The sequence below is a fragment of the Pygoscelis adeliae genome, unplaced genomic scaffold, assembly GCF_000699105.1.
Source record: "Pygoscelis adeliae isolate BGI_AS28 unplaced genomic scaffold, ASM69910v1 Scaffold230, whole genome shotgun sequence".
Lineage (NCBI taxonomy): Eukaryota > Metazoa > Chordata > Aves > Sphenisciformes > Spheniscidae > Pygoscelis > Pygoscelis adeliae.
The window spans coordinates 22,800-37,292 of record NW_008823914.1 but is presented as its reverse complement, the minus strand read 5'-3'; the positions used below and the strand labels follow the sequence as shown (position 1 = coordinate 37,292).

The following is a 14,493-nucleotide window of genomic DNA, read 5'->3' as shown; positions in this document are numbered from 1 at the left end:
CAACAGGATTCAGCAAACTGACTTTTTAACATACTCAGGCTTCAGATTCCTTGGATGGTGCTACACAACTGTCCAAACAGGAAGATTTATTGACAGTCAACAATAAATAATAATTAAACTACCAGCACAGTAATGTTTTGCATAATAAACAGCATATTAGTATGTTTCTGTAGACTGCCAGCAAGTATTCCTGCTCCTCCCTTCACCCCCAACTAAATGCATTTACTAGAATGTTTCCTAGTCTTCTATAAAATATTGTGCAAAATAATCCAATTTTATCAACCCTATTTAGCTCAATGTATCGTATTTGCTTTCACAACTCGGCCACTAGAGTAACCCTGGTTTGATATCTGGCTTCTTGGTGAGCTTTACACAAGAAGATAAGTTGCCTCTGGTTATCCCACGCAGGTGGATGGGAGCTGCCCTTCTAGAGCCTCCCGTCATCATGGGCATTTTACTTCTGCTTCCCTCCGATTACTAATAAATTTGCACATTCTGCTCTGAATAAATCCTGTGCAAGTTTATGACATCTTCCATAACCAGAGTTCAAGACAAAACTGCCTAGATTACCTGGAACCCAAAAATATTAAAAATTCTCTTTTTGAACGTTAATGTTGGCTTTATTTTTTTCTCTATGACTGTTAAGCAACTGGACCATGTTCACACAAACTACTATCTTCATGTTTATCCTGTATGCCTTCGCTACAGTCTAGCAGACTCAAGCTTTGTCTACAACTGCATGCATATAAATCAACAATTTAAATAGAAATACCTAAAAATCACATTTACAACATGAATTATTTAATACTTTAAAAATTAAATTTGACTAGCTAAACTAAAAATCTAGCCTTCTACAATCTGTTGCCTTTACTCAAAATAGATATTTAAAGTGCAATGCATATATATTTTCTACCAACATTTTGAAATAAATTACTGGGATGGGAAAAAATCACTAGTTGGTTTAATCACTTAAAAACACTCTCTGGTTTCAGAGCCTTTATCTGAACTTCCATTTTTTGTGTGTGATACGTATACATATACATACACAACATGCACATGCAAAACTGTTTTCCCATTTAGCTCGTTCATCAATTAGTTTATTTCAAAGTGACAAACAAAACACAAAAAGCAGAATTTACATGCCTCTCTGAAAGAGGAGTACTTGTGGGTTTTTTATGACAGGAAAATTTTTAATAGATTCCTTAAACTATAGGCAGAAAACGCAATAAAATTAAGCTTTAAGCCAAAACTCTTGCATCATGTAGACATTCTACCTTGCAAAAGAAAGCACGGCCTATTAAGATCATTGTGTGTACTGCATAAGCTTTAGTTGCCATAAAAGGTAAACGACTCTTGCCAACCTGAAAATGATTTTTTTTTTTTCCTCAAAATAAAAAACGGAAAAAGTCATTGTAAAAATTCTTACCTTCAGGAGGTCAATTTCTTTAATGCAATCTTGCCTAGCCTTGGCATCCATCATTTCAAAAATCTTCAGAGACAAAAACATAGAAGATGAAAATGAAACACCACCACCAACAACCATGAATTTTATATTTTAACAAGAAACTGGTCTTTCCTCTCCCAATTCGTATATCCTCTACTGTAATGAGTATAGACACAATCCACAGATCAAAGAAGGTCAATGTTTTCTTTATTTTGAAACCACTAAAGGGCTAGCGATAGGGTAAAATTAATTTTAGAACCTGTAGGCAATATTCTAAGCAGCACGAAAAATAAAGATACTAATTTGTGAATTTGCTGTCATGATTTTCAAAACATAGTTAGTTTAGTTACTATTAATTTCACATGGTAAATAAAAAAGATAAAATGTTTACTTTTTTCTTTTAAACAGAGATATAGCTTCCCCTGATTTCTCTGTAATAATTAACAGTAATATTGAGCATTAATATTCATTCCGTAATAATCAGAGGGTAAGTCACTAGAAACATGAGTTTAAAGGATCTGTTGAAGGATTAAAGACAAATTTCTTCAAACAAAATGCTGTTCTGAACACTGCACAATACTTTAAGCCAAGTTACAAGTCTATACTGCTTGCATGGAAGTTTTTCAGAAATTCTTCTAAAACTCCATCAGCAAGCACAGGCATTTTTCCTTTCCGTGCTCTTGTGTTCTCATGATTCATCTGTGTCGAGATGGCAGTCTCCTAGCTGTCTGCCTACGGCTATTAGGGCCTCGTTCTTTCACACACATTTAATAATAATTTAGTGAACCCTTTTTATAATGTAAAAAGTGAAATTAAAAATAAAAATGAAATTGTGCTACTGCTACATAATCCTGACTTAGAAACATTATCCCTCGTCACCTTGGAGCAGCAAATAGACTGCTCAAAATGGAAACAGGGTCCCATATGGGATACACGGAGAAGACAGCCACAGAGGATAAAACCGAGGGGCAGGCAGGAGTGCAGTGGGGCCACTGGGCCTCTTATAACCAGATGTAAACTCAGCATCATGGAACTAGCCTGACTTAATAAAAATTTGTAAAACTACTTTGAGACCTTCAGAAACATTATTCTTTATTTCTTATCTTGAAATAATAAAGTAAAAAAAAAAACAAACCCAAACCCTCTAAAACCCTATTGAATAAAATAAGAAAGCAGAGCGTTGCTTTTTTAAAATGTAAAAATATCAAACCAGATCATCCAGTGCTCTCAAACCTTAAACACTCAATATATAAAGCATTTTATTGCATTATTACTGCTGACAAAAGAATACTGGAAGAGGTATCTGACTCAAAGTAATCTGTATAGGCACTTAAAATGTTTCCATTCTACTTGCTAAATAGTAAGACTTTGAACTTAAATGCTCACCTGAACTTTCTTTAATGCCACAGGTTTTCTGTCCAGAAGACAAGTTGCTTTGTAAACTTCGCTGAATTGTCCTCGTCCAATCTTTTTCTCTATCTGAAAATCTGCCAATGTGCAGCGATATGGGTACGACGTTAAATGTCTCTGTTCAGGTCAAAAGAAATTAAATCAGTGAACTAGGAAAAGCGATGCAAAACCATGAACTTGCATTCCCAATCTGTCGTCTTTATGACTGCAAACTAGTGGTTTCTATGATTACTCATATTCAGCTTTTTTTTTGATAAATTCCTCACAGTAAGGATTGCCCAGCAAGAATGACAAAGAAACATGGTGTTGATCTGGCATACAATGGACAACACAGTGGTCTGGCTTTCCTTTTCCCACCTTCAATTTTCTTTTCCCACCTTCAATTTTCTTTGTCCACTTCAGACAATACTGCACCAGAGCAGTCGCAATATAAAAGCGCAGCACACAGCCGCAAGCACACACACACGTAACAGCAGAGACTTGCATAAAAATATTAGCCAAATCAAAGCATAAAACTAGTAACAGGTACCAAAAATGTACAGAACAGAGTTAAGATTGCCAATGTGCACACCCTCTTGCTCTCATTTCTGATGGTCAAGAATTTGGCTGATCTAGGCTGATCAGTCTATAGATAATTCTGACCATAAATGCATTAATTCCTAGTAAATGTATTAGTAACATAGGCTGAATTAAGTTAAACGACTTTTTTTTAAAAGGAAATGAAGTCTTGCCTTCCATGTAAGTAACTAATTAGTCCCAAACTACTGTCTCCCTAGTAACAGACCCTCTCATCAACTTTGCCTGCTTGTGTCACTTGGGAGATGCTGATGCCTACTTCTGAGCGGTCTCAGGTAAACACCCAGCCAGGCAGGTAGACACAGCGTAACGAGGATTAAGTACTCCATGGACTAGGAATTGCTCCCTAGAGCCATTCTGGTCTCTTCTGTAATTAACATGACTGCTAACCAATGTTTAAAAAAGAAATTATGAAAATTAATTACTTAAAAGTTGCCATGCACACCAAGTATTTTTAAGCTTCAGCATCTTGAGCCATATCAGAGTTCCCATTGAAAACCACAAAAAGACAAGTACATAACAAAAGTTGGGGGGAGGGCTTCCCAGGGACACAGCCATCGTTTGCAGCAGACAATCCAGCGCAAGTGTCCAGGGAGAGCAGGCCAGGAGGGCTGGATGTTTTAAGGAGATGACTATTGCTACCACTGTCATTTCCTAACACAGAGGGGTGGGGCTGGAAGTTAGATTTAAAATGCAGGTAAAGCTTTCAGTCCAGCATCTTTTGCTAGCACTATATACAAGACAGTGTGAGGACCTCTTACAGTGTTTATTTATTTTGACAAGTAGGTAAGTTTGGACTTCTTTTCTTTGCAAGAGAAATAAAAATGACTATTCAACAAACAATAAAAAGTATCAAGCAGACATTTGAAAAAGCTGCCAGATTTCAAGGTGGCTGTGCAACTCTGAACTACAGCCACAGTTATTTGGCAGAGGTTTTATAAACAAAGTTGTAAAATTCAATGTTTTTAAAAAAACTCGCCAATAAAGTCCCCTAAATAGTAATTTCTGATCCACAAACTGCATCAATCAACCAAGACAAGCTATTTTGAAAACTGTCACCTTTACAGCATCTTTATCACAACAAACGCAGGAGAAATCCCCACAACAAAGGCTACTCTACTGCAAGCATACTCAAGAAAAATTATTACGATTTATAAATGCTGATGATAGAGATGCAGATATAAATCACAAACCAGACAGTGAAAAGACTATCAGGTCTTTTTGCTGTCATCTTCCCCCTCATATCTGGCAGTAAAAGGCTGTTTGTTGCTGGAGCTTGCCTTGCACTTCCACACCACTGCCCTGTGTCAGCCACTGAGAACTTACTGAGGATAAAGCTCTGTAGTTATGAAAAGAGAGGACTGTTGCTAAACTGAAAAGCTTGAACAGTTATGAACTCCAGAGAAGAGAAAAATGCAATACCATCATGTCCAGCCAATGCCTGCTAATTCAGGCAGGCACATAACTGGAAATTTAACTCTAGGCCATCATGATCATCAGCTTTCTCAGTTTAAGTTCCCTAAAAGAGCAAACCCACTCCTCTTCAGATGAAACGACACTTTGAGTAATTATTTTTGAAATGCCAAGGCCACAGGTAAGTTTTTCCATCTATCACCATGAGCATTTAAATCTTCTCATACTATGAGAAACGGTTTTCATTTCTCTAGGCAAAAGACGACACAATAAAAATTTTAATTCATGAACAATAACCTACACAAATAAGAAGGCTGCATTAGAATTTGCAGTTATTCATGAAGGCAAGTCACACAGAAATAGGAAGCTAATGTCATCAAGTATTTCCTTTAAACAGTTCAGGGAGTGTTTCCCTTTTAAGATCACTTTAGTCTCCCCATGCTCTGAAAAAAGCCCCATTACCCACCTTACTGCGCAGCCACCACTGGCTGCAAGCAAAGTTTGTGTTAGCAAGCAAAGGAAGGTTACTCTCAGTACTTGTGCTGTGCCTGAAGTTATACTGCGTTTACAAGCTATAACGCAGAAAAACAAAAATAAAAATTAAGCTTCAGGATTCGTTTCTCTAAGTTTTGCAGTGTACACTATACAATAAAACGGGAGGATCCTTTCACTGATGAGGGAAAAGGTAGCTTATGGGTCATCAGATAAACAGCAGAACGTTCAGATAACACTGCTTTATTATTTACATACATTACCCTTTAAGATACTAAACTATCAACAAAGTAAGGCAACATGGGACGAAACCAGACAAGCAAATATTCAAAGTAATCATCCCCTGCAGCTTTCTCAGATTAAATTGGTTGCAATCTCTCTTTGCAGGGATTTGATAAACAGTAATATTCATCGATATACATTACAGTAATACTCATCTCATTCCAGGGAGCGCTAATGAAACATTCGTTTATGTGTGGGTTTTGTGTGATGAAATCACCAGAAGAATGTCTGAACACAAGTATTTGTTCAACTTGACTGGTGACTAACCAGGAACATCTCCATTTCCTGACCTTTTTACATATGAGCTACTAAGCAAATTAATTGAGCTGTCCAGTCAAATCGCTTTACCCAGCCAAAACAAAGGTGTCAGTATATAAAGTTACAAAACACTTTTTCCTAATTAAAAAATAGAAAGGAATCAAAGCATTTCTTTAACCCTGAACATGTGCCTCCCGAGCCACACTCTTCTTGAGTAGTAAGAAAGTTTGAGCAAAAGCTTTTCTAACTTGGAGTTAACGTTCACAATAGAGATAACAGTTTTAACGAGACTTTATGAAGCAAAAAGAAAGTTTTATGGTAGTTAAGGAAGAAAGCCATGCTGCAATCATGGATGGTATCCGTTTGCCCTTCATAAATCATTAAATTGTGTGTTTAAACCAAGAGTGTTTAAGTGTAAATTAATATTTTAAGCATGTGCCAAGAAATATCTAGCAACTTCTCAACTTGAAAATATAAATAAATGTTAGGCAAGTGACAGGGTGTATGTGTGTGTCCTAACCACTTTCACATGGTTAGCACATAAAGTCTGCTTGCCATGCTGGAGTTAATGCTGGGTGATGACCGGACACCTTAGCTGATATGTTCTGGCATCCTCCAGGACTACAGCTGCACGTTTACATATGCAATGACCTAGATTTGCATTTGCTATCACAACCTATCAGACCTAATTAAAGTAATGGAGCTTTCATACAGGCTAGAAGATGTCTGATTACGGTATAAACCAGAGAGCATGCTCAGGTTAGACCAAACCATACCAGAAAGCTCCTATTGATTACAGCAGTCAGTTTTCCCACGTGTTTAAAATTAACCTTTCATGCTTTACTGTACTTAAACGTAAGCAGGTAGAACTCTTCTAAATACTGTTACAAGGACACATTTAGAATACCCAAGAAATATCTACCTCCTCAGAATATCATGCCTATAGTCTGGCCTTACACACATTTCACGTATTTCTTTACTTTTGACAAGGGGAACTTGTAAAGGGGAAATTGAAAATTTTTTTCAAGTCCTTCCATGTTTAACCACCACAATTTTTCATAAAGCTGTCGAAGAACCAATAGCTATTCATTCAAATAAAGCATGATCTTCATTTCTGCAAATCTCAGAGATTTCATATACAAATTGTGTGTAAAATTAGATACCACCATCGTCTTCAAACCTGTTCATCAAAAACAGTTTCTCATTTTCAGGACAGATTCAGGCTCAGTGAAGGGTTCAGGTCTGCCTGAATACAGGAAAACCAAGCCACTGCCTCTGCAGAACAGGTTTGAAGGTCAATGATGGAGCTTAAATAAAAAAAAAATAAAAGGGGGGGGGGGGCTTTTGAACTGGGGGGGGGGGGGGGGCAAAAAACACCCCCCCCCAACCACTGGACCTCTAAAGATACTATGAAAACTGGGCTGTTTGCACACTTCTGTTCCCAGGGCAGCTGTAGGAAGGGGACAGTCTGGGAAGAACTAGTTCTGAGACAAAGGCTGTTCTCTTTATCCACACAATGAAGTCTCATTCTGCTACTACTCCATTAAAAAAAAAGCCAAAGATTAAAGTCAATTAATTCCTCATTCAAATAAAGAGGCTATTCATTTTTAAGAAGAAATGCAGAGATTATTCCTAGAACAAGCTATTCTGGACAACATCTCTGGCATACATGTTCTCTTTTAGATGTAACCACTGATGCGAGAGCAAAAATTCCAAAGCTGACAAAAGTATGCAACGACAGCCCTCGTCACAATACTTAACACAGAAGTTTGCCAGAACTTTCAGCCTCAAATTTTGAGGTGTTATGAGATTTTCTGCAAAACAGAATTAGTAAGGTTTTATAATACTAAAAAAAAGCCAATGAAATAAAAACCAGCTATATTATCTTGTACGCACCTGAACAGATACGCTGCAAGGATAAGACACTTTAATAAAGATTAATGAGTCTCTACATACCAGATTATAAAGCAACCCAGGCAAATACAGAGGATGACAGTATTAGAAGTCTTCCTTGACTATATACTTGCCCCTGGTAATAGTATGCAGTTTCTACTTATGCTTCCACATTTTCAGGGGTGTCTGTTACAGTACCACCAGAGACGCCGACCAGAGGCGACTTGACTCTCTGAGCATGCAAGAGTACAAACATGCCAAAATTTACAACTAGAGATTGGATACAATTTCCCCCAAATCCTTCATACACTGCTATAACCACATGCAGGTAGTACAGCTACATAACCTGAACAGAACTTTTATATTTTTTAAATGAGTAGTTGTACAGCTCAGAATTTGTGTTTTGGGATAAGGAAGAGTAAGAAAAAACTGTTCTGTAGAAAGACTTTCAATCTCCAGAACAATTAATGTTTGGCCAATAAATTTACCACTTTGTAATTATTTAAGAGCTGGGGAAAACCTGGACAGTCCTGAGAAAACTGTCCAAGCAGCCTTTCCTGCAGCCCCTAACCCAACGTTTCAGGCAAAGGAGAGTACTGAGAGACTGAAGACAAAAATATCAGTAAAATACTAACGTGCTGCACAGCAATGCCTGTATTCTCCCAGAGGCACAGAACAAAATAAGCCTGAATGAGCTGAAAAAAGGGGAATGTTCTCTGCTAACTGCACAATATGTAAACCCAGAGTGCTAATGTTAATTAATAATAAAGTCAGTTGTTTCACTGCTGTCTGATTGGCATGGGGAAAAGCAGCACTAGTCATCATTCTGCACAAATGGCTACAAGGTCATGAGACGTTTAGATTATTTGTAATCAACCTAAAAATTGTTAAAGATTGGTTAACCAACAGTTAAAAAGTCAGACACTACAATCTTTAGATGCCAATAAAAGCATCTTTCCTGTAGAGCCATCAAATGAAACATTCTTTAGAAGAGTAAAAACATACTCGCCCAATTAATTTTCTGAAATATCATTAAAAAATTTAGCCCGACTAAGTCATACACTTCTGACCTGAATTTTAATTATCTTTACGCTGGATATAAGTTTTTTTCTGATATTTGCAATGCATCATTAATTTTAAAGCAATGGTTTCCTTGCTTCTAAAGTGCATACTTCATCTGAATGACATTTACCGTAAACTAATTTCACCTTTAAAAGACATCTGTGTTAGTAGATGGGGAAGCTTCAACCCCTCCAGTTGAACACGTATACATTATAAGCAATGATTTACTCTCAACATCAGTGTTTCAAACCTCCTTATGATGTCCCAAATTATACACCCATCTCCATTCAATAATGCCTACCTGAAAACAATTTTGCATACTTTCAGGTTGAAATTCTAGTGTGAATTTATGAGAATACATTAGAACAGATTGATTTAAAAAAAAAGAACTTCTAAGCTCACAAGAAATGAGGAAACTTTTAAAAGTGTGGATTTGATTATCCTTCAAACAGGCAGTCAAGTAATTATTGAAGAATACATCACGTTTTTCAATTTGCAGCTTCAGAACTAGACTACACAGTCATCATAAAATACCCTTAACCTGACCTGTTACCTAGAATTTAAAGTTTGCTGAAGAACTTGGCTTGAATGTCAAAGTTTTAACATCCTTATCAGTAGATATTTGTACTAGTTTATGACAAGTAAAGACAGAAATACCAGCTTGAAAATAGCTGACCAAGGTGATATTCACAAAGAAATTAATATTAACATAGAAATAATCTAGGAATTTCAGAAAACAATAAATTGAAGACTCTCTGCTGCTAGATAACCAGTTCAAACCTCCCTTCAATTTGCAGACCAAAATGAAACTACCATAAACAGCTCTGCTGCTAAGCTGTGTGAGTATATAAAAGGGTTGTTTAAGTGAGTTATGTTTATATAGTACTAAAACTAAGTCAGAAATTATAGATGCATATTTTTATATCACTGATTTAATGCTAAATAACTTCTATTACTTGGTGTTTATAGCGGTAAGCAATCTAGAGACTTAAATAATTAACACTTTCACTCGAACATTACTAGAGAGTGTTCTGTCTCTTGCTGATGGACTTCATCAGGGTAATGCTGGGCAGGTAAGGGAGCCAGCAGCTAAACTGTGATTTTATTGGGCCTTTTTTATATTTATATATTCACTTACTCTAATTAGAGAACTTCTAAATATGAAGTCTTATTCAAAAGTGTCATCTTATTACTAAACTATAGTAGTTAAAGACAGAAAGAAAAGTCTGATACGCTTAGTCACTTACTCATAGCTCTATACTAACTAGTTATAAAGCAGAAAACACCTCTGTCAGAATAAAAAAAAAAAAAGCTTTAGGAAGCAGCATAATTATAGGAAAAGTTTCTACTAGAGGAGCACACTGTTGCTCTGGTCTTTTTGGGGGTGACACAGTAGTTTCGAATGAAAATGAAAGAAATGAAGGAAGAGAGGGCCATTCCATACAAAACCCTCTCCTCATTTGAGACTCTAAAAGCTCAAGTTCTGTTTTTTCTGCTTAAGCTTTTATCCCTGCCATGCATGACACTTCTTGTAAGACAAGTTTGGTCAATTTTTCCTTCCCAAACCTCTCTCTCTTCCACAAACAATTACATAGCATGTCTGCATTACTTTTATCTTCAGAAGAAAGAAACGATGTAATTTTGGATTCTTCTAGAAAATAAACAACATAAAATTGAAAATTATATATAATTATGTTCCTGCAAAATGGAAAATCAGAAATATGTAATAAGCAATCGTATCATGCCATCAATGTAAGGTGCCCTGTCGTCTAAATAGTACAATTTTTGTTAATTTCTAAACTGAGTTTGCTAAGGAGAGGCATTTTTTTCTATTCTCTGGTAGACTGTACATTTCTGTTATGCAGCTTTTTTTTATTATTTTAACAGCAAAAACAAAAGAAAGTCTTTCTGCAATCCTAATGCCAAACTAGATCATTCTCAGCACAGTTAATATACTCCGAGACCTCCATTAACACAACTTGGATATTAACAGAGTTGAGGGAAGGTTTCACTGAACAATGACCATACAGCAAAATGAGCCCACTCAGCATCAGCATAACAGCAGAACATAGATTATTAGCTACTAATTACACTTAACTATGTCATTACAAATTCTAACATGTGCTCCAAGACGCCATGAATGTATCTGCTGCACAGGAACACTTCCTAATCTTGTTCATGAAATAATTACAGGGGCTCTATCCTGCCAAATGAGGCAGTAATTAACCTTAATTGCTCAAAATGCAACTGGCTAATTCTAGGAGATTAATCAAGGGGATTCAATTATTATTAAATGACTTAATATGACAAATTGCTACATTAGGAGAGGGGGGCTTTGCTTCATACAAGGTTACTTTCCCAGCAGTGCTACGTAAGATACGTGCACCGTTGTGCTCTATGTGTAGGCAACTTAGGGTTTTTGCAAATCCTATACTGCGTTTTGATACAGCTTTCCTAATGACCACTTCTTGTTCAAGGAACCTTGATCACCACCGGACTGCACATTTGGAATGACAAATTAACACCCACAGCCCCCTCCCCAAGGTAACGTTACACCACAGTTGCAGTAGTCTTCTTTGACAGCTTTGCTACGATGTTTTGTTTACTCCTTAAAATACGTAGAGGTAAAACTTGATTGCTCTGATAAACAGTCTAAAAAAGGCAAGCAGTCAGAATTCACAAAATACAAGTTTCATGATTACAGTGAAAGTATCGCCATTACTTTGAATACAGGTCTAACCCTAGTTTTAGCCCACTTCTGCAGAAAGGCAGGGAAGAGAGAGGTATGAGCCACTATGAATCTTGGTAATAGTATAGGCAAAATACATTACGGGAGAGAATCCAGGGACTCACAGGAAATGAAGTCAGAAAGCCTACAGTTTCATGTAGGATGAACTTTTTCTTGTATTTGGTAATTACCTCTTCAGCATTTATTATTAAACTATAATAGGAGATAAAATACGTTTATTCACTCACACAATCAACTGCTTTTCTTTGGCCTTTTCTTCAAGGAATCAAAGAGAAGAGAAAGCCAACACAATACATGTTTTTATAAGATGATTTAAAAATACTTGCTTTAAGCAAAATTCAAAGTATTTCCTTTTTCTCTTATTATCATCAAAAACCCAGAGTCGGGAAAATCTGGCTGGCTGGCAGAATCCCAAACTGGATATACCCTAAAACTGCTATAACTGCACTATAAACAAAAGGGGGGGGAAAGGCTAAATGCCAAGAAATCTATAGACCTTTATAAAAGGAAGGGAAGAAAACAGAGAAGGAGAAAGACTGAAGAGATACATGCACTTACCTGAGGATCATGCTGATATTCCTGCCCCGGCAGCTTGCAAAGAGGGTTGTTCTGGTCCCCTAGATGATGTGGATGGTTATGCTGCCCTTCCATGGTATCATACCAAACTCTGCCTCACAGTTCTGCTGGAGTTAAAAGAAAGAGGGGAGAGAGAAGTCTCATCACTTTCCATTCAGCGCTGAAAGCAAGAAACTCTTTCTAGGGGTGTGCGTACACATGGTTGTACATCAAGACAGCAAGAACCGATTCCTCCCCTTTCTTCCCTCGGATTGACTCATGCATACAATTCTCAAACAAAAATACCAGACCCCCAGGAGCTCAGCTCGCCAGTGACAGACCAGAAGCACCCGCTGCCGCCTGCAAGCTGAAAGGACACAGCAACAGGTCAAAGCTACCCTAGCTCTCCTGAGATTACAAAACAAAAATACCAACGTCACAAATATTACTGGTATAATTTCATAATAAGCAAAATAGTAGAAGAGGAGTTTATTTGGTCAGTGGTATGTTATCTACAAAACGCATTGCTTTTGTCAACTCCAACAGTGTTACTTCCCCTAGAACCTACTGAACCTAGATGATCCCCAATGCTATCAGACACTTAGTGGACAATTCAAGAAACATTAGCATGTTTCCATTTGTAAAACAAAAATGACAAAAAGTCCCACCAGAAAGTTGTAGCTTTCTTTGGCCAGGGACAACCTAAAAGTGTAGCTTTACCTTTTCCCATCCCCAAATTAAAAGTTTTCATGCAGGTTGGTAAGCCACAGGAAGCAGTAGCTAGAAACCATATTAGATTCAACAAGATCAAAGTATTATTCTAGGAGCAAACAAACAAACAAGGGAGAATTCCATGAATTAATGTGTTCCAGTTTTACCTGCAGCAATTACTAAGCACAGTTGTCCAGCAGAATTTCCTACAAAAATTACAGAAATTAAAAGGATGCAGTGTTGGAGAAGAGAATCTAGCAAAAGTTATCAGATACAGAGCTTACTGTAAGGAGGAAAAAATAAATTCACCATCACTGTTTGCAATGATCCTTCATTTTCATTCTAAAATTACCCTTCACCCTATACAGACCAATTCAGTCTCCCCTCCCTTTTTTAAGTGCAAAGATCTTGTTTGTGAAGTTCTGAGTCACAACACAAAACAAAATTTAACCTTCATTTATGCTGGTAGCACAGCTGGTGAAGAGCTGTGAAATCCAGCACCTGTAACATAAAACTTCTACACGTCACATCTTGGGTCTACCTTGAATCAAATTATTTCACAGTATAAGATTAGTTTTATTTTGAGCAGTATTATAAAGCCAAGCAACAGTTTGTAGGTAAGAGGAAGGAAGAAGAGACACAAGTACTTGGCTGAGAGGGCTCAAAAAAGAGGTTATAATCAATCATAACACGAACCAATTAGAAGGAATCAGAAGTGTGGCAGTCAGTTGTAATTTTATAGAATTAAAAAAAAAAAAAAGGTTGGGGGGGGGGAAATCAAAGAGTGAAATTCCCACAATGGCTGAATGAGGAACTTATTTCCCGAACTGGATGCACCAGACTTGTCATTATTTAAATAGGATGCTGGACATTTGAAAACACCACCCAAGTCCAACACACAGCAGTATGGGTACGACTGCTGATCACCACTGTGCAGAAATACTGCGTTCCTCCAAGTGTGTGTGTACAACAGCACTGCCTCAGCATCAGGACAAGCCACTCCTGCCCACGAACCCCAGCCACGATGCTGAGATCACTCCACGCGGTTTCCATGCTTTCCCTCTCACAAGGGCCCTCCCCGCGGAGGGAAGGTGCACTCAGATGCTGCGGTTTCCAGGCCAGCACAACACAGTAATCTGAAATGATAGTCTGCTCGCCTTCAAAGACTGTACCATGAAGTTGAAAAGAGCTGCCCATCAGGCAGCTAAGACATTCCTAAGTGCTGGAACAACAATGTGATCCCAGATTAACTAATACTCCTCTGACACAGAGCTGGGCACAGATTTCAGGAACGCTGTAGTAAACAGTAACGGGGCAGTCACGGGCTTTTGGCTGAAAGCCTGTCAGATACATCTTCTGTTTGCAGAAGCAGAGAGACCGGGCATATACATAATTTCTAGACCTTCTAGGAAACAAAAAACATACTTGAAACTATTAGCGTCGCCATGTCTGAGCCTGACTGTGGGACGAATCCTGGTAATTTTATCAGCTATTCAGGGGACACTCAGAGTGGATCACGGTGCTCCTTGCTTCATGCCAGTTCTGGGGTCAGGCTCTGGCCCCAAGAGCAAAGCTAGTCCTCAAAACACACTCACAGCATACACAGAACATGCACAATAAATACACTTAACATCCTTTCCCCACAAAG

The 14,493-nt window shown here is 37.6% G+C and overlaps 1 protein-coding gene across 2 annotated transcripts in view; it reads right to left on the bottom strand.

Moving 5' to 3' along the window:
• NEK6 (NIMA-related kinase 6) overlaps positions 1 to 12,258 on the bottom strand; it is a 43,095-nt gene extending 30,837 nt beyond the window's left edge. For both annotated transcript variants that reach the window (XM_009318763.1, XM_009318769.1), the window contains exons 1-3: positions 12,138 to 12,258; positions 2,831 to 2,971; positions 1,427 to 1,489 (exon numbers count right to left, since the gene is read on the bottom strand). In XM_009318763.1, the coding sequence (XP_009317038.1) occupies positions 1,427 to 1,489; positions 2,831 to 2,971; positions 12,138 to 12,230 (297 nt within the window). In that variant the 5' untranslated portion in view covers positions 12,231 to 12,258. The remainder of the gene's footprint in view (positions 1 to 1,426; positions 1,490 to 2,830; positions 2,972 to 12,137) is intronic.
• Positions 12,259 to 14,493: the final 2,235 nt, after the last annotated feature.